At 44.6% G+C, this 22,399-nt stretch overlaps 1 protein-coding gene across 1 annotated transcript in view; it reads right to left on the reverse strand.

Annotated features, from left to right (window-relative positions):
* The window catches only part of ADAM19 (ADAM metallopeptidase domain 19), a 353,591-nt gene that overhangs the window by 119,935 nt on the left and 211,257 nt on the right, over nt 1-22,399 (reverse strand). The window contains exon 10 of the mRNA XM_078653717.1: nt 20,168-20,252. Coding sequence (XP_078509843.1) covers nt 20,168-20,252 — 85 coding nt within the window. The remainder of the gene's footprint in view (nt 1-20,167; nt 20,253-22,399) is intronic.

The raw sequence follows: 22,399 nt of genomic DNA on the forward strand, positions 1-22,399 counted from the left end.
CATGTTGTTTATGGTTAAAAAAAGAACTTTAAAAAAAAAAGAATCTACCATAGTATCTGTTCAACAAAGCAGTCTTACAAATAATAGTACTCACAAGATGAAATGTGTTCAGACAAACACATCAATAGGAGCAAAACCCAAAATCAGACTCTTGCCCAAACAATTTGAAACATAAATGCCAGATGTTAAAACAAATGGAAAAGTCTTAGAACCTCTCACAACTAGCCAATTCTAAACCTGTGTAAGGAGAACAACCAAACTATACTAACCAGGACAGCTGAGCATATAGAATACAGCAGAATGATGTAATTAGGTGAGATCTTGGGATACTGTGGGAGTATTTCAGTTTTAAATTTTTTTTTTAAAGAACTTTATTGAAGATAAACCACGTTACAATGTAGGCATTCAATTGTGCATTTTGATATTTTGCATTTAGCAGAGTAAATACATGACAACGGTGCGAAAGGAATATATGACATCTTAATAGTTATCCGGGGCATGCAGACATCGTTTATAGGCTAACATGGACACAAGTCATAGGATCTCACAGTCATAAAGTTACAGGCCTGATAGCATCGGGACTGCGCAGGGGCTCGGGCCGAGGGATCTGGGATACTGTCTCATGGGCATCAGGGCCTTCATCAGCGTCAGCAGATTGGCAAGGTATGTCACGAGGGGAGCCCAGATATCATGCGGCCTGCTCGCCAAGGCCATTAGGTTCCAGTATTTGCTCATGTGCGTCTGGCAGTGTGCTGCGTCTGCAAGCCAAGTTTTGGCCAATGGTGCCAGCTTGCGGCCCAACAGGATCGCCACCCTACATCTGGCCAACACCAGCAGCATTGCGACCAGTCTACGGCTGGCATCCGTGACCTCTCTGACATATCCCAGTAGGCACATGATGGGGTCTGGTGTGATGTGTTGGAGGTGATGGTGCTGATAATTTCTCACACTTCCTGCCAGTAGTTAGCAATGCTCAAGCATGTCCAGGCTTGGTGTCTGAATGTTGCGTCAGGTGCCGAGCAGTGCGCACATTGCGCATCCACGGCCAGGCCCATTTTATGGAGTGCCATTGGGGTGCGGTACAATTGTGGAGAAATGTAAACTGCCCATTGGGGTAAAGGTCAGCATTAGTGCGTGTACCCAGCAACGCAGCCCATCGCGACATCCCACTGGTCTGCAGTGGAGGGAAAGAGGGATTGTAAGCCAGTTGCATCGCCGGCGCATATAGAGAACTTGTCTGCGGACACCCTCCCATGCCCAGCGCACACACTTGACTGTATTCATTTTGTGCCTAGGAGCTGTATGCGGCCGAAACAGTGCAGGCTGAAGCAGCCAGGGGGAAGCAAGCCTGTCTCGACTGCCACATCCGGTTGAAAGGGTCTTAGGGTGCAGCCAGAAGTGAAGAAAGCTAGCGTGGGTGCAGTGAGCATAGAGCTTGAAATTTGAAGCTCCCATTCCGCCACGCGAGAAAGGTAACGTCCAGGTTTCGTAGGCGATACACGGCTGAAGGCCGGCTCATAATAAAGTGATCATGTTTGATCGCAGCGTCTTGAAGAAGTGCGCGGTAATGGGTACCGGAATATTCAGAAACAGGTATAGTAGTTTCGCCAGAACTACCATTTTGGCTATCGCAATGCGACCCGCCAAGGACAGCGGGAAATGTTTCCACACAAGAATTTTAGTTTCACGCCGTTCCATAGCTCTACCAAAGTTTGCTTTCCAAAGCTCCTCTGTGTCCCTGCTTAGCCAAATGCCAAGATATTTGGTCGGTCCCATAGCCCACTTTATCGGATATTCCATGGGAAGGGTTGTGTTGCATCAGTTAGGAGAAAGAGGATGGATTTGCTCCAGTTTATTTGTACCCCAGAGTAGCCTTCAAATCGTATCACCTCTCTCGTCATTGGTGCCAGGTTATTTTGCAGCGCGCGTATATATAATGCAACGTCGTCCGCATACATAGAGGTCATCAAGCTGCGAGTCGAAAAACCAATGCCTCGCTGCGTATGGTACTGGTGCAGCCGCGCTGCCAGTGGCTCAATTGCAATGGGGAACAGCATCAGAGAAAGTGGACAGCCCTGCCTTGTGCCCCTAGTGATTGTGATGAGATCTGTAATTTGCCAATTTATTTTAATACGCGCTGAGAGCAGGGTGTAAAGTAGCTTGATTTTATGAATGAAGCCTGGGCTAAAACCCAGGCAGCCAAGCAGAGAGAAGAGAAAAGGCAATTCTAATGAATCAAATGCCTTGTTGGTGTCCAGCAGGCCTGCCACCGCAAGCAGAGAGGGGTTGATTTGGTGTATTATAGAAAAAATGGTACGCAAGTTGTGTGACGTAACGCGGCCTGGTATAAAGCCAGATTGATCTGGGCAGATTATATGGGGCATGAGTAGGAGGAGTCGGTTTGCTAACAATTTCGCATATATCTTATGGTCGGTGTTGATTAATGAGAAGGGTTGATATTATTCGCAACACTCAGGCGATTTCTCTGGTTTAAGAAGAAGTGTGATAAGTGTCTCATGGAGGGTGAAGGGGAAGAGGCCACCAGTGACTGATTCATTATACATTTCGGCAAGGTGGGGTTGAGGATAGAGGCGTGTTCACTATAGAACGCTGGCGTAAGCACATCCGATCCTGGTGCTTTATCGCCCAGAAGGCAAATGATGACCTGTGCGATCTCCTCGGTGGTGAATGGTTCATCTAGGTATTCTCGGGGTCCATCACTGAGCCATAGCAACTCGATATTGTTCTATGATGTCATGGAGTGTCTGCACCCCAGCGGTGTATAGTTGGGAATAAAATGACACGATTCTAGTGAATATTTCACTGGGGGGGTGTAGTTCTACCCGCAGTGTCATCCAATAATTCTGTTATGTATGAGGAGTCATGGGGCCTTCTCAATAGATTTGCTAGAGTTTTGCCAGGGCAATAACCCTCTCCATACCAGCGAGCCTGTGCCTCACGGCCAAGGTATGCCACCTCGCGTCCGGCTTCAGTGTGGTATTCGGTCAACTTAGCCCCTATGTCTGCCAGCACAGTGAGGTAAGGGTCAGTTATATTTTTATGGTCTTGATTTCTGCCTCTCGCCACTCCAGGGCACCTGGAATAGATTGAAGCACTCCAGATTGCTTAGCGATGCTTCCCCCCCTCCCGGATCACTACCATAAAAGTTTCACAGAGGGCGATTCCACAGAACCAGCTTTCAGTTCAAAGAAGTCGACAATGGCAGCAAGCAGTTCCTCCCTGAATGCAGTGTTGCGAAGTGCAAACGGGGGCAGGCGCCATGCAAACATACGCTGGGAAGTGAGTAGGATTCACCGGGTCACGCGCACCGGGGATATGCTCGACGGATGAGGCCCAGCATGCAACATCCCGTGTAACCAGCCATAGGTCAATACGGGACCAGGAGCCATGTGTGTTGGAGACGCAGGTGCCTCCGCGCCCGGTAGGGTAAATATGTCACCAAACGTCAACTAAGGTGTTATCTTGCATAAGTGTGAGACGTGTAGCGGTGGCCTGAGGGTGCTGTAGACACACGCCACAGTGGTCTAGTGTGTTTTGTGGTGCAATGTTAAAGTACCCACCCCCCATCAGTGGGTAAGGGCTGATTGAGGAGATCAGTTTCCACATACGAATCGTCCATGCTTGGGCCGTACACGGCTGCCAGGATCACAGGTTGGGCATAGAGAGTCTCCGCCAGGACCATGTATCTGCCCTCAGTATCTATGTGGGTTTGTGTAGCGCGCCATGGCAGGTCCTTCCTAAGCAATACAGTGGTGCCTCTCGCATTTCTAGAGTAGAACGAATAGTAGGAGTCACCCCAGTATCTTGCGCACAGTTTAGCTGTGTTGTTGACTGCGAGGTGTGTCTCTTGTAAAAAGCAGACGTAGATTTTGTGTCTACCAAGATATGTATATATGAGTTGTGCTTTGCGGTGGTCGTTCATGCCCCTTATGTTTCATCTTAAAAATGTCACCTAAGCCATGCACAGAGTCAGGTGAGAGGATGGTGTGTCGCAATCCGTTGGCAGTCCTATAGCAGGAAGATGATATATCATGGAGCACAGTGTACCTGTCGTTGAATACAATCAGTAACATATTCCAAATCAAACAGGAACAAACATTTTACAAAACCCAGGGATATGGGTAAGGACCTCTTACCTTCTAAGAGCTGCCCGTCCTTGCCCCCTCCCACTCCAGCTCCCCAACTAGGTTGAGAATCATTCCACCCCTCACCCAAGGAGCCCCAACTTGGAAGATGCCAGTAGAGCATGGGAATTATCCCTATGGGGTGTGTGGGCTCAGCCAGTCTTTCTCCTTGCCAGTGAGGCAGGGTGGTCCAACGACATTGTTCTCAGACAGGAGGAGTGCGTATTAATCTAGTTGGCAACAGTTAAACAGAGGCTAGGCAATGACATAAATTGATGGCAGTGCTACATGTCAGTTCCGTGGCCCACTGCGGGTGGGACTGTGTCCATTGCCCTATTTTCCTGCCATGAAAGTCAATCATTGTCACTAGTGCGGTCATCTTTGGACGATGCAGGTCGGTCGCGGGGAGGGATTTCTGCAGTTGTCTGGCGAATGTTAGCGCAGCTTTATCGTGGCTCATCAGTGTCAGAGTCGATTCGCAACTTGGCATGGTATAGGACAGCGTATGTAATGTGTAGTTGCTGGAGCAACCATTAGGCAGGCAGAAAGTCTCTCCTGGCAGCTTGTACAGACAAAGTGAAATCAGGGTAGAATGAGAGTGTGTTGCCTTGGTACCCGACTTCACCCATTTCCCTTGCCTTCCGAAGAATAAAGTGGCGGTCTCGATAGTTGAGTATGCGCGCGATTATTGGACGCGTGGGGACCCCGGCAGAGGTCGCGGGCTGAGGGATTGATGCGCCCGTTCAACAATGAAGAGGCCAGATAGAACTGTGCCAAAGAGTTCGCACAGCAAGGATCCCAGATAGTCCTCCATTTTAACAATTGTTTTAGATTCTGGAATACCTGTGATGCAGATATTGTTCCTGCAGGATTGGGATTCAAGATCTTCGTTCTTTGTGCAGATTAGCTCTAGAACTTTGCCCATCTTCAGAAGGTGTTGCCGATTCTCCGTGCCAGTGTCATCTGTATTGGAGACCCTGGCTTCTAACTGCGTAATACGGGTATTGTGTGAATCTACCTTCTGTTTAACTTGGTCGAGGTGGGATGCCAAATGATCGATTTTAGAATCAATGTTTTTCAGGCTGGATTTAACCTCGAGAAGCAAGGAGTAGATATTTTCATCCCGCACCTCCGGCACGTCTGCCTGTGTAACCTGCTCGCCAGCCTCATGGGGTGGGTCGACCCACCTGCTGGTCCTACAGCCCTCAAAGGTTAACTTAGGCTGATTGACATCAGCCTTCCCCATTGTAGCAGTAATTAGAAGGTCCCAGCCAGACAGAGGGATATGCAATCATCACAGCTTGCCGCAGCTGCAGGTCGGAGGTTTGTTTAGGGAGGACCACGAAGCAGGTCATGCACATTCAGATGGCACCCAGAGGATCCTGGCCCAGCAGATTCCACTAGCGGCCCTGGCAATCAGAACCCACGCTGCAGGTGTGAACAGCGGGAGGCAGCAGGGATTGCCATAGGTGTAGGTGCTGTGTTTTTCAATCAGGGCCTGTCCAGTGCCCAGCTTAGTAGGCTGTCACCCGCTGTGCAGCAGGCCGAATGTGTTTGCCCTGACGACTCAGCACCAGCCGAGAAAGGGATGAATAATGCAGATAGTATTTATGGCCTTCAGGCCTTCTTTCCCCCACATGTCAGACACTTGCACACTCCGGGGATGAGAGAAGTAGGCATACCACCCCTGCGCAGGGGAGTTTGGAAGCCAAGCAGTCTCGCAGGAGAAACAGTCGCATATGGATGGGGGTGCATCCAGGAGAGTGCTGCAGTGTTTAATGGCCACTCTCTTCAATCAGGACAGCGTAGTTGTGGCGGGGCCTCCTGTAGCGCAGGGTCTCTAGCGTCGGACCACACAAGACCCTCTGGGGTCAGTCGGCCCAAGTACTCCACCCCCTGAGGCCCACACACATTCAAGGTATGGAGCACCACTGAGAGGCCGTCGAGTCCCAGTAGTTAATTGCCACCCCTCACCCGCACCTTACTTGTATTGTGGAGAGGAATCATCCAGAGCAGGCCTCAGTGTTCTTCTTGTGAGTCAATTGCGCCCCCCAGTAACAGGCCGACTCGACTTAGGGGACCAAGGGCACCATTTCGCCGTGCAGTAGCAGCCACGTCTAAGCGGCCTGTGCAGGGCTGCGGGCTCAGGCACTCAGACGAGCCGCTTTGCTAGGAGGCCATATTACAGCATCCGGCTCCGGCACAACTGCCGCTCTGTCGCAGTCAGTGGTGACGTCCAGGTCTCAGGCCAAGGTGATGGTATAATCCCGGGCAGTCGAGACGTTTCAGGTGTTCTCACTCAGCCCACACCGCAGGCAGAGCCGCAGGCCACTGATCTTACAGCCCACAGTCTCCACGCGGCCCAGCCGCAGACCCCACACGGCCCAGCCGCAGTCCATGTCCAGAAGCCGGGTGATGGCGTTCTTGTAGTTTAGGTGCCTATGGACTAATCAGGACAGCAGGGCCAGCTCCAGGCACAATCAGCAAATCCAGGTCCGCCGTTTGAGCAGCAGTATCTCTAAGCTGCTTTGCGGATTCTATGCTCGGCCGGCAGAGCTCGCTTAGAGCGCAGCCATCTTGCTGCTGGTGAAACCACGCCCCTTGTAATCTCCCAGTAGCAGGAGTTACACTTAGATTTGATTACTGTCCCTCCCTAGCTCCTCAATGATCCAGGCTAATACATTAGAGCAGGGTTGACCGCTTGGAATATTCAGGTGCAATTAGGTCTACTTAGATATTGGAAACGCCTGGGAGCGGTTGCTGTAATAGGTTTTTTATGGAATAGAAAATTGCCTGGCTGCAAGTATGGTGGAAGCAATGAGGTATAAAGATCTCAATTAAAATGTTATTATCTTAAAATAATTTTATAGGATTTTAGCACTATTCAGACTTTGTTGTAATATCCGTGTTTGAGAAAAAAGAATGCAATTTATGGAAATGTGGATTTTAGAATGGCGTAGGTTGATGAATTTTTAATTATTGAGAATATTTATATAAAATGATAAGTTTTATATGGTTTAAACAGACCCTCCAGGATTTCGCGATTTCGCGATTTGCCGCGAAATCGGCACTTTTGTAAAAATGTCGAGATTTTTACAAAAGTGCCCGCGAAATCGGCACTTTTGTAAAAATCGCAGCATTTTTACATAAGTGCGCGCGAAAATGAAGCTATGCAGGGAAAAGCTGAAGAAAACAGTGCACATGTGAAGTTCCTGGAAAGATCAGAATGCATACATTATGCATTGAACACATCTTTTTTATTTGATGAGCAGTAGAAATAAACTGAAGCAAAATGCTCTGTTAATCAATTATTTAGGGCTTATTCGTTAGAAATAAAAGTTGTATTAATTTATCTAATGTATTTTAAGGGGGCTTTTTCTTGGTTTTCCAGATTACGTAGGTTGGAGGAGTGCTGTGCACAGAACACGATAAAAGGGGAGCAAGGACTGTTCTGGTGGCTGATGGGAGGGCGTGCACACGCGTGCTACTCGAAAATAGAAACCAGTGAAGTTACTGATCAGGTTCTATACTGTATTACAGAAAAACAAGATACGCCCTAGGTATCCAAGGGACCTGGTGTAAGCACTATTACAGAACAGCAGTGGTCCCTACGGAGGTGAGAATAACAACGAGTATCAGACAATACAATTAAATCAAAACAATATTTTTAATATGTTGTGATCCTTTAATAAATTAAAGTGCAAAAAAAAGAACTGTAGTGGGATGTGAGTTTTGAAAGGTGGTATCATCACAAAAAGTTTAATGTAAGCCTGAGTAACTGACACTTAAAAGAGTGATGTCTGTCAATAAATAAATAAAACGCATGAAGTGGGCCCCCACTGTAGTCTGGAATGTTTCTCGAGAGGCGGAGATATAAACGGCGCAGAATATTGCTAAATACTGGAAGGGTTATAAGTAAAAGTACGCCTGCCTTATAAAATCCAAAAGCCCAGGACAATGTCAGGCGTACTGGGGCTACCACACTGGCCAATCTGAAACATCTCTGTATTGATAACCTATACAGATGAAACCCAGATCTCGAATGTACTCAACTGTAGCCTGCAAATTTACAATTTAGAGCCCGGGTGGGAAGGCAGGTGGTCCCAAAAGAGTAAATCACACCTTAAATATACCAAATTATTAGCAGATTTGTTTACTTGCTTTCACTAAAGTGTCTGGACAATGCCCTGATCAGTGACCGCATACTGTGGAAGATGGTCAATGTATTAGCAGTGATTCGCTATTAAAAAAGATGAAAGTGGGGGGCGTGGCTTGGCGCCCGGCGAGGACGGCAGCGCGGATGTAGGCGCTCCCGGTCGCCGAGGAATTTCGCCGCTTCTGCTGACGCACCTGTCCCTGCAACACTCCTTTACTGCAACCGGAGACTGCGGCGACTACGGGGCTCCTATTTGCGGTCCTCTTCAGGCGGCGGTATGACCGTTCTTCTCGTTTGCATCGCGAACGCGGCTGACTAAGAGTCGTGCCCGCCATTTTGTCTGTATCCAGCGCGGACTGCGGCGCTTCTGACCTACGACGATGTGTACACACCACGGAGCCCTGCGCAACGCCAATTACACATGGTGAGGTGATTTCTGCTTGATTGTCTCACCGCTGCCTGTGTATGCTGCAAGCTGCCTCCAATTGAACTCTGGCAAGTTTGGTTTGCGTTTTTTTATTTCTCTGGTGGCCATTTTGAGCAAATGCTCTCTCATCTCCTCAGCCACCCTGCAAAAGTACTCAGATTGACTCCATTACGCATTAACTGTGCTGCTCTTTCCCTTGGCCGCATATCCAGCGCTATTTACAATATGGGGCAGTTCTGAGCACGTTTTTTTTGTACATTCTCCTTCATTTGCTCCCCTTATACTCATGAGGTCTTCTTTTTGACGGACCCTCTTTGCTCCACAAGGTGCCACTTCTCTACACTTTGTCGCCACGATGGCTCTCTGTTCTCGTCATTTATGTCCTACCTTCTTCAGTTAGAGATTTGATTGCTGTTCCATCTATTTTCCTCACTTCATGGCGTACCTACACTTAGCGCAGTCCTTCAGTTAAAAGCTCCGACGCATACTCTTCACTGCCTCTGGACTGGTAGTGGACATCACTGTTCTTCATCTGTATGGAAAAGAAGGCATTCTCTCGCACCTCCAAACCTCCACGTCGCATCTTCCTTAAAAATTCCAAAGTCTTCTCTGCATTGGCGCATCTCGAGGCCTCTCAAGGACTCATCACTCAAATGTCGCAATCTAACACGGAGAAGCCCATCCAGCCTCCAGGGAAGGTCACGCCGAAGCGTCTTAAAAAAAATCCTCCATCGCCAACGGGGTCCACATCGGCTGTCTCCATGGAGCTGCTATTAGAAGAAATACGCGCCCTCAGACCCTTCATGGAAGAAACTAACTCTAAGTTGCAGGTTCTTACTGACAACTGGTCTCAGATGGATGCCAGAGTGACTACAGTAGAACATTCCCTGACAGCTCTTCAAGAGTCATCCTCTAAAGTAACACACATGCAATCTCAAATCTCTTCTCTTCAAAAGCAGGTTGAAGAATTGGAAAATCGTAACAGGCGCAACAATCTTCGTCTCTACGGCCTTGCGGAGAATTGCGAGGGGACTGATCCCATTGCCTTCTTTAAATCATTTCTGCCCAAGCTCCTTCACCTTCCTGAAGATACCACGCTTAACATCCAGCGTGCACACCGGTTGGGTCGCCTCCCTTCTACTTCCTCTCCTTCTTCACGGCCAAGAGGTGTCATCATGTACTTCTTAGAATACACTGACCTCCTCAAAGTTATTTCAGCGGCCCGTGCCTCACCTCGACTGCAATGGTCAGGCTCCAACCTTTTCTTTGCACAAGATTATGCAAGAGCTACGGCTACTCGACGCAAGGCCTTCCTGGACATGCGACCAGAACTCCGTGCTATTGGAGCTAGATACGGACTTTTCCACCCATGCCTATTCCGAGTGACCTACAACAACAAAACTACAACATATGAAGATCCTGTTCGCCTACGAAGCTTTTTGAATACAACTCAAACCTCTGATATGGACTTCTCTAGCTCTTCATCAGCTTTTCCGCCATGATTTTTGCGTGATAAAGCTTTGAAATTTCAGTAAATTTGCATGCTTGCCATGCATGGTTGAATGTATTTTTGCTTGTTCTTGTTATGTTTTCAGGCGGCTCCTGTTCACATATCCTCCTGTTCTTCCCCTTATTCCCCCTCGTTTTTCTTCTCTCCCTGTTCGTTAATTAGTATTGTTCACTGCCGCCTTTTTGCGTACCTTTTTGCTATTCATTATTGTCTTGTTCTCACCCCCTCTCATTCGTCTCATTTATTATTGTCTTTCCCCCCTTCTCCTTGCAGGTTTTACAATATGTTTGGCGTCATTCCCTCGACCTGTTGGTTCGTTTGCATCGGACGTTTGCTTCCTTTGCCTGGCGCTCCCCCCCCTCATTCATCTCCTCGCGTCCCTTCCCCTGCTGATCAACCCTCCCCATCTCTACCCTTCGTAAGTATGTTTTGCCTTTCCCCCCAGTTGTTCACTTTCCTCCTCGCATCTTTCTTACTTTTACGTTCCCCAATTCTCTCTGCTTCACAGGTGTCTCTTCCTCTTGGTTTTCGAATACTCTTCTATTGCTGTCTTATATCTACTATTCTGACTACTTCTCGGACTACCTTATCCTCTCCTCTACACAACTCGCTTCTACTTTTTTCTTCCTCACCCTATTTCTTCTTCCCTCCTCCTTTTACTCTTTATTATATTGCACTGCTTTTTATCGATTCTCTTATTCTTCTTGGCTTTTCAATTCTGTTGATCCCCTTTGCGTCCCCATCTTTCTCTTTTGTTTTCTTCTTTTTCTTCGATATGATATGTCTCTGGATTATCTTCTCATTTTTTCTGCATCAGTTACTTGTTTCTTCTGCTTTACAAGTGTCTTTCTCTCTTCTTTCTTCAAAACTTTTTTATTGTCCACTCCTTCTTCTTACTTCACTTATTTCTACTTTTCTCCTCTCGGATTTTCTACATCTAACGCTTTTATCTTTTTCTTCCTCACGTTTTTTCCCCCTTTCTCATCTTCTTGCTCATTATTATCATGTATTGACGTTCATTGACCTTCTTGCTCTCCTTGCTTTTCTTACTCCTCTGGGTCTCATGTGCATTCTCTTATCTTCTTCTGCTTTTCTTTTTTTCCTCTTTTCTTATATGATATGTCTCTTAAAATAATCACTTGGAATGTTAAGGGCATTAACTCACCTATCAAACGACAGAGAATCTTGTCTCATCTTTCGCGTTTAAATGTGGACATTGCTTTTCTGCAAGAGACTCATTTGTCTGCTGAAGAATCTGTTAAGTTGAAAAGAAGCTGGGTGGGTGATGTTTATTTTTCCCCCGGGGATGGTAAACGCAATGGAGTTGCTATTCTATGTCACAAAGCTCTTTCTCCTTCTATGATTGCTCAAGAGTCTGATACTGAGGGCCGTTGGACTTATGTTCAACTTTCTATTAAGAATGTTCCAATTTCTCTTTTAAATGTTTATGCCCCTACCACTGGTGATCCCACTTTCTGGCATTCATTTTCCCAGCATGTCACCAGATTCATTGATGATAATTTCATTTTAGCGGGAGACTGCAATCAGCCCCTAGATCCCTTTTTAGACAGGAACTCCAAAGCACATTTCATTCCTAATAAACCTCACAAATCCTTCTCCCAAACCATCTCCCAACATAAACTCGCTGATGCTTGGCGTCTTTGTAATCCAAGTCTCCAAGAATTTACTTTCTACTCCCCATGTCACCATTCCCAATCTCGAATCGATTACATTTTTGTTACCCACAATAATGCCCAAACTCTCTCTCATGCAGAAATAGGCCCAATTTTACTTTCTGACCATGCCCCTACATTAGTTCAATTGGATCTCTTACCCAAATCAACAGGCCCTAAACGTTGGCGTTTCAACAACTCTCTTCTCCTAGACCCCAAATTTACTGCCGCCTTCATCTCTTTCTCCCATGAATTCTTTGCCCTAAACGATAACTCCCCTGTCCCTAAACATACTATCTGGGATGCTTTTAAAGCGGCAGCAAGGGACTTTATCATTGGCTTTGTTGCTAAAAAACGTAGAGCTGCTCGAGAAGCTACTAAAACCATCCTTCTAGATATTAAGAAATTGGAGCATTCTTATTTTACCTCCCGCTCGCAGCAAACTCTAACCGCCCTTATCAACGCTAAGATGAAATTTAACAAAAAATCTACAGATGATGCATCATTATATTTATTAAAATCTAGTGCCAAGTTCTATGGAGGCAAAAATAAGGCTGGTAAGATCTTGGCCAATTACCTGGAGGTGAAACACAACAAACTAAACATTGAATCTATCTACGACACTGACTTGAACCTTAAACACATAGACGCAGACATTCTCACTGCATTCTCTACTTTTTATAAGACCTTATATTCTTCTGAAACTCAACCATCTTCCCACTTACTAGACACATTTTTCTCCACCATACAAAAACCATCACATTTTCCACTTGACCATTCTCATTTAGAACACGACATATCCCACCAAGAATTACTCAAAGCACTTCAAACCCTCCAAAAAGACAAAGCCCCTGGGCCCGACGGCTTCACGGTAGAATTCTTTCTCCACTTTTCAAAGCTTCTTATACCCAGACTCCATTCCCTTATTGGCACCTTCCTTTCCTTGGGTTCCTCCTCCGGCTCCTTTTCGGACGCTCATATCTGCCTCATACCCAAGGAGGGGAAGGACCCTCAATATTGCAAAAATTACAGGCCGATTTCTCTGGTCAATATTGATTACAAAATCTTTGCAAAATCTCTTGCAGCTCGACTCGACTTTCTCCTCCCAGACTTATTGGGTGAAGAACAGTCCGGCTTTGTCAAAGGCCGATTTATCACTGACAACACCAGACTCCTATTTAACATTCTCTCTAAATCTCGCCCTTTACCTCATCCTCTTGCGGCCATTGCTTTGGACGCTGAAAAAGCGTTTGATAGGGTTGAGTGGACTTATTTGTTTCATACCCTCCAATGGTTCGGTTTTGGTCCTGTCTTTACGTCCTTAATCTCACTTCTTTATTCTAGCCCACGCGCAGCGGTTTGTGCCAATGGTCAAATTTCTTCATTTTTTGATCTAAAAAGGAGGTGTTCGTCAAGGATGTCCTCTATCCCCCTTTCTTTTTAACTTGGCTTTAGAACCCTTCCTCTCCAAGCTTCGTCAAAACCCTTCCATTCATGGTTACCAACTATCAGATTCACACATCAAACTAGCTGCCTATGCGGATGACATTCTGTTATTTGTCTCCAACCCCTCTATCTCCATTCCTGCTTTTCTTACCGAAGTCCATGCGTATTCCCAAATCTCTGGGTATAAACTTAATAATGACAAATGCGAGATCCTTCCTCTAACCAAATTTACATTCAAGCCAGATTTTGCCGCCTCCAACTTCACATGGAAACCTTCCAATATCAAGTACCTTGGAATGCATATTGCCCCCACCATCCCAGATACCGTTTCCCTGTGTATGTCCAAATGTATTCAAAAATTGACAGATCTCACGTCCAAATGGCATCCTCTGTACCTCTCTTGGTGGGGCCGCCTAGACACTATAAAAATGATGCTATCTCCCATTGTTTTATACACGCTTTCTAATATTCCGGTCCCTGTCCCATCCAAATTTTTCAAACAGATCAACTCCATTCTAATCCCCTTTCTCTGGAATAAAAAGAAACCACGAATGTCCTTGGCGTGCTTGATTCGTCCTAAATCAGAGGGTGGGGTTAACTTCCCTGATTTTCCAGCCTATCACAAGGCGTTCCAATTGAGACAAGCCTCTTTTTGGCTTCAAGATCCTGACATCCCATGTCCATTATGGGCCAAACTTGAACGCCTTTTTCTATCTCCCTTCTCTTTCTCCGAATACCTCTCCTTCTCTCGCAAACCCGCATCTGTTTCTACTCCGATTCATAAGTTTACCACAAAAATACTCCTCTCTTCCTCTCATTCACCCCCTACCACTATTGCCGATTTGCTATCCTCCCCCATATGGCATAACACCTCCCTACTCATCCGGGACAGACCCTTTTTCTGGAAATCTTGGCATACTCGAGGTCTACATTGGATTTCCCAACTTTTTTCTGACTCCTCTTTTCTATCTTTTCATGAACTTCGCACCCTTTATGACTTACCCACCTCCTTTGCACGCAAATATCAATCGCTTAAAAATGCAGTTTTATTGAAATATGATCTCCTCACTCAGCCTGACCCTCCTTCTCCCCCATCCACTCTCACTTCCTCACTCCACTCCTTCTTACGCACTACACCAAAAGCTACTGCTATTTATAAATACCTTCACGCTAGTGAAACTCCAAGACCTAAATCCAAAGTCGAGGAGTCCTGGGAGCACGACTTGTCTGTCTCTTGGTCAGTTCCCTTATGGGACAAAATTTGGACCAAACTCCGCAAATCTTCAAGAGCAGCAACACTCACTCAGACTTTATTTTTTATCTATAATAGACTCCTCTTCACACCCTTTGACCTGCACAAACGCTTCCCTAACACTCCTCACACATGCTGGTCTTGCTCATCTCCACAAGCTGATTTATTCCACATGTTATTTTTATGTACTCATGTTCGTAGTTTTTGGTTACAGGTTTGGGCTCAAGTTAATGTGATTTTCCACACTTCTATCCCTTTTTCCCACACACATATTTTTATGGGTAGCCTTTCCCCCTGCTGGGATGATGTTGACTTGAAGCCCCAGATTGTTGACCTTTTACTTGCTGCTGCTTTCCAACAATTAACAGTTAACTGGAAGGATTTCTCCAAAATCTCTTTCAAAGCATGGTGGTTTAATGTCTGCCATAACCATAGGCTCGATACCACTCATGTCTTCCCGGCATGTTTGGCTGTCAAACGCACGGACTTATGGACTCCAATTACACTTTATTTGGACTCTTGCAGTAAACGTTTGTTTCATCCTCTGCCTCCACAACAAGAAGTTCCTAAACCCCCTTAATCGCCCGATACATTCCATTTATCCTTCACTGTATCATTTTCTCGAATTTTCCCAATGTTTTTATGATTGCCATATTTTACGCTCATGTATTTTTCATATATCTCTTCCTTATTTTTTACTCTGTACCCAGATTTCTTTCTTATTGCAAATGCATCTGTATACTTATGTTCTTTTATTTTTTCTTTTGCTTAAGAGTCTTTAACTTTGTATTACATTGTATTTTGTTCTGACACCTGATTATCTCTTCTTATGACTGTCAAATAAAATTCTTCTGAACTCAAAAAAGATGAAAGTGGATGATTATGAGTAAGATAAAGTTCCGCAAAAATGCCGCTAAATTTCCATATTTGTGCCGCTAAATTTCCATGTTTGTGCCGCTAAATTTGCTAATCCATGCCGCTATATCCAGGGGGTCTGTTTAAAGACTAACAGTCTAAATAAACTTTATTTTTGACTTGACTTGAACACAAATGTACGCTGAATGTCAAGTTTAGATTATGTATTTTGAAGATCAGGGAATGCTGTGTTAGGTGTTTAAGGCTTACCTTAGGGGTGAATATTGCCATTGTAAGTTTGGTGGGGAAAGGAAAAATTATTACACTACTTGTTGTTTTGCACAAAACACAGACCTAGCAAAATATGACCTAGCATATAAAAGATGGCTACCACCCCTTTTTAGATTATACGAGATTAAGGGGCATATTATCAACGCTGTGCAAAAAATATCGCACAGCGTTGATAACGTGGAAAAATCTATCGCCGATTTCACATCGCCTGTTAGCAACGTATTCTCAATGCTAAAGCCAACAGGCAATGTGAAATCGTCGATAGGTCGCATTAGCGCGTGAAAACAAGCGCTGTTTTCACGCGCTAATGTGTGCCTTGATAATATGGAAGGGTGAATTCAGCTTTATGATCCACCCCCTCATGTTAGCAATGCCTAACACGTATTAAAAGCAGGCGTTGGGAGATCTGCGATAGACGCGTTTATCGCAGGTCTCCTTCTCCCAAGGCCTGCCTTGTGAATAAGGCAATCCCACCTTCAAACGCATTTTACATGTGGTTGAACGTGGGAACGCCCACCCTGCATCTCATTAGCGTTATTCATCGCCCCCAGCGTGGGGGCGATGAATAACGCATGAAATGCGTCGCTAAACGGAGTTAGCGACGCATTGATAATAGGGCGATAATTAATTCATGCGTTAGCAACCGGAAAAGGTCGCTTACACATGAATTAAGGCCCTTGATAATATGCCCCTAAATGTGTTAGCTCGCTATTGTACTTCTGCTTTAGGACAGACAACGAACTTATTTTTAACTCATTAGCTTCGTATCTATGGGCAGTTTGGTTATGTATGAGGGAACTACCAGCCGTTATCGAACCCTGGCCTGGTTTTAACAAGAATATATATTGTTAAGGGAAGTGCGGTGTTCGTGGTTTTTATTGTCATGCACTTGCACTTTGTTAGGATGTTGGCAGGCAGTTGCAGGTTAAACAGGTATTTCCGTTTGCATTTTATGAGTCGATATGTCTGCTATGGGACTGTTGTTCAGTATTTTTTAATGTATTTATTAGTTGTTTTATCTATTATTGTATGGCTGGACGCTGAAACAATAAAGAATAAATTGAGATGAAGTAAGAGCTAGGAGAAACATTGGAAAAAGTGCTGTAAAACTAGGCAAGAATCAAACGCTATTGAACAAACCAATACAGTGTTACAAAACCAGCCGAACAAAGGCTACTGTCCCCGAAGTGCATGTTACTTCAGACTATATCTAGACAAAATAACCACACCAGCATGGTAGTTAAAACGAAGAGTGTCCAATGTTCCTGAAAAGATCTGCACATGTATGAAAGGGGTTTCTTGAAAGGCTACAACCAAACTCTGCCTCAAAAGAGTACCATATAATATGGGAGACGCAAAATACAACCTTTGCTCCCAGTTCCTTAGCCTATTTCTACGGGATTCCACAGCTCACTCTAAAATACAGCCGCTTTAAACCCACATCACTAGGAGGATGCAAATCTCAGACATTTTAGAATGTAGACAAGCAGCACAGCAAACAGCAACATTTAAGCCATAAAATAATATAACATCCTGTCTCCTGGTTGCAGGTGCCAGCACTGGCGTGCAGATGGAATAGGAACAGATCCAGTTTCAAACTCCAAAGGGTAAAGGACAGAATACCTAGAGTTTGACTTGTATTTCAGAGAGTATTTGCCTTCTCAAAGTGCTTCTTCACAATCCCACAAATTACTTTCTGGGAATCCAGCTCAATATATAAGCCTTCAATAAATTAACCAGGGACTCAGAGTGCAGTAAGAAGAAGCCTGAAGGCAAGATCACCCAATTCTGTTAATATATGCACCACGTCTGCGAGGTCTGATATCCAAACGCCTACATATAGGCCTGGACACAGACATAAACACTAATGCAAGACATGTCCCTTGCGGTATACGCAGTTATTCACTCAATCCCACGAGTGTTTAATACTGTGTGTCAATGAGCAGGAATTGACATGCATATATGGAGGAGCACACTAAGCGTAGATCGGTCCATTTAAAGAAACAATGAAGGAACAAAAGGTTAGACAAATGCCATCATTACATAGCTGCACTGATCATGTTTCCATGAATAATAAAGTGCACAAGACTTAAACTATCTTGGTTCAGAACCCTGGGCACCCACGTGTTGCATGATGAACACTTTAATGTGCTACATTGAGAAATGCAAAAAGAGCAATTGATGGACAGAATGCAGAACAAAGTCATACATTCACCCCAGTACAGAGATCTGGGCCTAAATCCATAGTTTTTTTGCTCACCATGACCCTATGCCCAATGGGAATAGTCCAGCCCGAACTGCCAGACCAGGTCGTCCCTGGACTGGAAACAAGCATCCTAGGACCAGTTTCGGGATTTCAGCCCTCATCAGCCAGAATAGCTTGACTCCAGAGGCATGGAGAGCACGGGGCCCACGTCTGGGCATACCCGTCCCACTCGGGGTGACAAATGCAAAAAGAACAATTGATGGACAGAATGCAGAACAATGTCATACATTCACCCCAGTACAGAGATCTGGGCCTAAATCCATACCTTGAGAAGCTTGCGTTTCCACAGCCCCACAAACAAACCTGCCGTTGTTACCCAATATACTCATCCTCAAATGGATGCCACAATAAGAAAGAAAAAAGAAAACCTTGCTTTAAAACACCAGAAAACAAACACTGTCAGTTTGTCAGTTATTTTCCTACTCCATATATGGATATTGAGATGTTAAATGAGAACTTCATCCATAAGAGGTGTAACTTACTAGGGATTGCAAATTGGAATAAAGGAATACTGTACTTCACTTTCCAGAGACACACGCTGAAGAGCACGTACGTTTTACCATGTTCACTCTGATGAGACATCAGTGGGTATATATGATCACACATACGTCAATAGAAACATACTCCATATGTACCAGACAAACTATACGGCCTCACAGATTAATCTGGGTGTTCATTGTGCTACATATTAGTAAAAGCTTTATCATGTCAGGTTTTCAAACTCACTGAAAACTCAGTTTGTGCCTTCTGCAAAGGAAGGTGCATCGAAACTACTCATTGCCACTCAAAGAGGGGCTGAAAGGCACATCATAAAAGCACCCTCTGGCACTGCCAAAGATGCAGCTCCATCTTCCAATGCCTACTGGTGAATCAGGGGGCACTCGTGACTAAATGAATTTTAGCAGTTGGCATCATCCTCAACTTATGCGCATGCCAACTCCTTGTTCTGAACATTGCCCCCACATTCAGAGCCTTTGTAATCCGCAAGAAACCTAAGGACACGCGCACAACCCAACTGACCCATGATGGCTGCAACACAACAAAGAATGCCCTCAAAGGATGGTCTAGTTGCAATAAATGCTAGACCTTTATGTAATCATGAAATGCCCAGTGGTTGCCTATCTAGAATGACAGAGGAAGGTGAAGCACAATCAACCACCTGGTCTAGTCATGTCACCCATGCATCCCGTAGAAAGAGCAAGCCAGGTCAATGTGCAACTGGACAATTCTGTCACATCAGCCCTTTAAGGGTGCGTGCCCAACAGGGCATGGAATAAGAAACTAGGTTTTTCTATATGCCCAATCACAGAGTGACATCAATTCAGCCTTACAAAACAAGTCTGATGGCTGCAGCCTCTGGTCCCCTAATATGCCGCTGTAGATGTAGTGATAGAGACTGTCCTCAAAGCATCACATCCGGACTTACATACCAAGCACACAGGAAGAGGCACCAACTGGGCCCAGGTTCAATGCCACAGTGGAATCGCTCTTTGAAATCAGAGGGAAAAAGAAGAAAATCCGATGATGCAGTTTGTCTGGTAGCTTTGGTCCAATGCAACAGTAACAACCTAATTCCAAAGGCCACCGCAACCAGGGGCGGCTCATGCAGGTGAGAGCAGTGGGGTGGAGGGCAGGTTGGGGGTGGACCTCGACAGATGACAACGAATGAAATTTAAATAAATAATACATTTTCCCTCATCATCGTCTGTCGAGTCCCCCCCCACTCCCCACCGCTCTTACATGCACGGACTGCTCCTGACCGCAACCCAGAAGCAGGGAGCAAAGCAAAATACTACCCTAAAAAAGACAGAGCTCAGCAGTGATCTTCAAAGAATGCATGTGAAAACAAATATCAGCCATCAAGGACACAGTGAAGACAACATAGTAAGTGTCAGAAATGTGGGTTTTGCTATATATATGGAATATGGAGACCAATTCTTTTTTAAGTAGGGTTGGGCAAGTGGGGAACTGTCAGCAGAGTGTGGGCACACTTCATGTAGTAAGGACTGCGATGCAGAAGAACAATGTTAAGGGGTACAACAGAGAGGTTTTGGAATAAGGAAATGAAGTAGGAGTTGAGAAGCAAAAATGGACCTCAGGGATCAAGGGCAACTACATTAAATCAAGGATCACAAATCAAGCTCACCATGTTCACCCCTCCAGACTGGTACACAGAGCACATTGCCAGCAGCGGAGCCAACCCTATGGTGGTGCCTTGGAAGGCGTGACCTCTGGAAGAGCAAGAGACAGACTGCGTTATGCATGTAGAAGAGCAAGTGATCTTGCTATAGTAGGTAGGGATATAGACGACTTAGGCAATACCAAGGTGACTGCAACAATATGTTTATAATGAAACGTTACGACAAAGGCACTACTATGTAACATGTCTGTTAAAAACAAAAGGCCTCTAAGGGTGGATTGTCTGTACACAATGGTAAAGGCTGCAGTCAGGTATTTTATTATAGGAACTATCACAGATTACCTTTGTAGGGAAAGAATTTGATGTTTATTACTTTCTTTAACAAACTCTAGGTGTAGAAGATTTGCACAATAATAATGCTTGCTAGAATCTCTTTGGAAGGCCTAACAGGTTTAACCAGGTTCTTGTTGTATAAAAACATTAAATAATATCTACATCCATTTATAAAAATATACATTCATATAGCTCTCTTCTGTCATTCCTCTGTCTGAGTGTCATTTACACTGTACTTCCATAGTCCATACATGGTAGCATATTGCGTTGAGTAATGATTTAGTCCACATCAGTTTTTGGTTTTCTTGCCCTATGAATGACTCCATTTTCTGATCACATTGTGCATATCCACTGGAAAATTAGTGTGCTTCAGTGTCAGGGATGGTAGTCCAGTTCTTTTGTTTTCAATGTTCTTCTTTAATAGTCCCCCTTTCAATTGTTTGCTTCTCGTTTTTAATTTCATTGTTTAACTATTCCTATGAAAAGACTAGAGTTCCCCAGGCATTGCGTAGGGCCCGCTTCCTTGTCACTCCTTTTATCTATAATGCACCATATGACATATGTCCATTTTCACCACACCAGGGTACCATTATGGAATTCTGTTGTCCTTAGTGTATCATTGTTTTACCATTCGAAGATGGCCAACACAATGGTTTTAAACATGGTGGCCATGCTGGAACTTTAGGACAACAACAGACCATGTACAATACCACTGGAAGATGGACACCCACTGCTATGTTTAGTTTCATTATTGCAGGCATATGCATGCCATGTTTAGATGGCAGCATGTAGTCTATTTTCTACTTCATTTCTTTTAATTTATCTTACATATGTTGTTGACATTGTGTATATTTTATTGTGTTTGTGTCAGAGGGTGAATGGAAGAATGAGCCAGTGGGTGGATTACTAGATGCATGAATCCAAAGGTGAATGACAGAGCGCATGTATGATGAAGTACTGAATTCCTCACTCCATCAATAACACAAAAGGCACTTTCATTCAAATCAAATCAAATCAAAACCAACTTTATTCGGTTTTTCATAATTGTAGAAATACCATAAAAGTTAATAAAATACATTTTATACACTTTCTCAATTAAAATCAATTAAAATTTCGTATTAGTTATTACTATACAATAAAACACAGTTTACATATAAATCACAATTCATAAAAAATATGACCATGGTATAACGTTCAGTTTTGACAGTGATTTCATCAACCCTCTAATGTATAAAAAGGTGATTGATCTTATCAAAGGTTCAAGCGATGGCGGATACAGAATTTAAGGAAACAGGCCATCGCTTTTGCTACTATTTCGTCTTCAAGGTACTGAAGCGCCAAATATGCTGGACGGCATTGGAGCAGGCCCCAGTTTCTCAATATGGGTAGTATCCAACGCCTTCGTGGAATAGTGTAAAACTTGCAAAAAAGTATTACATGTATGGTGGATTGTGTTGAAACAGAATCACAAGGGCATGGGAACGATTTTGATGACCAGTCGTTTTGAGAGGGGAAAGATACCATGCGATGAAACATATTGAGTCTGAAGCGTGTCAACAACAGTTTTTCAAACTGACTTAGACTATACAACAAGTAAGGTTCGATAGAAAAAACAGTCTGAACTGATAGGCCCTGTTGGACAGAGGGTTTCCCTATCTCTTTTAGCAAGCGCACTTGCCCCAGATGTTCCAGGCATGCTTTCTTCAGATCTGACTTTGAAATCTCTGCTATTGTTAGTGGTTCAGCAAAAAAGTTTTCATAACCTAGGTCTGTTAGTAGAGCCTTAACATATGTCAGCCATTTTATCTTCCCACAGTGGTCGAGTGTCTTAATATCTTGCACAATTGATCTTGTTAAGTGACATCGTTCAGTTACCCAAATACGACGCCACAACATTACTGGTTG

Source organism: Lissotriton helveticus, chromosome 7, assembly GCF_964261635.1.
Source record: "Lissotriton helveticus chromosome 7, aLisHel1.1, whole genome shotgun sequence".
In the NCBI taxonomy this organism is placed as follows: Eukaryota; Metazoa; Chordata; class Amphibia; order Caudata; family Salamandridae; genus Lissotriton; species Lissotriton helveticus.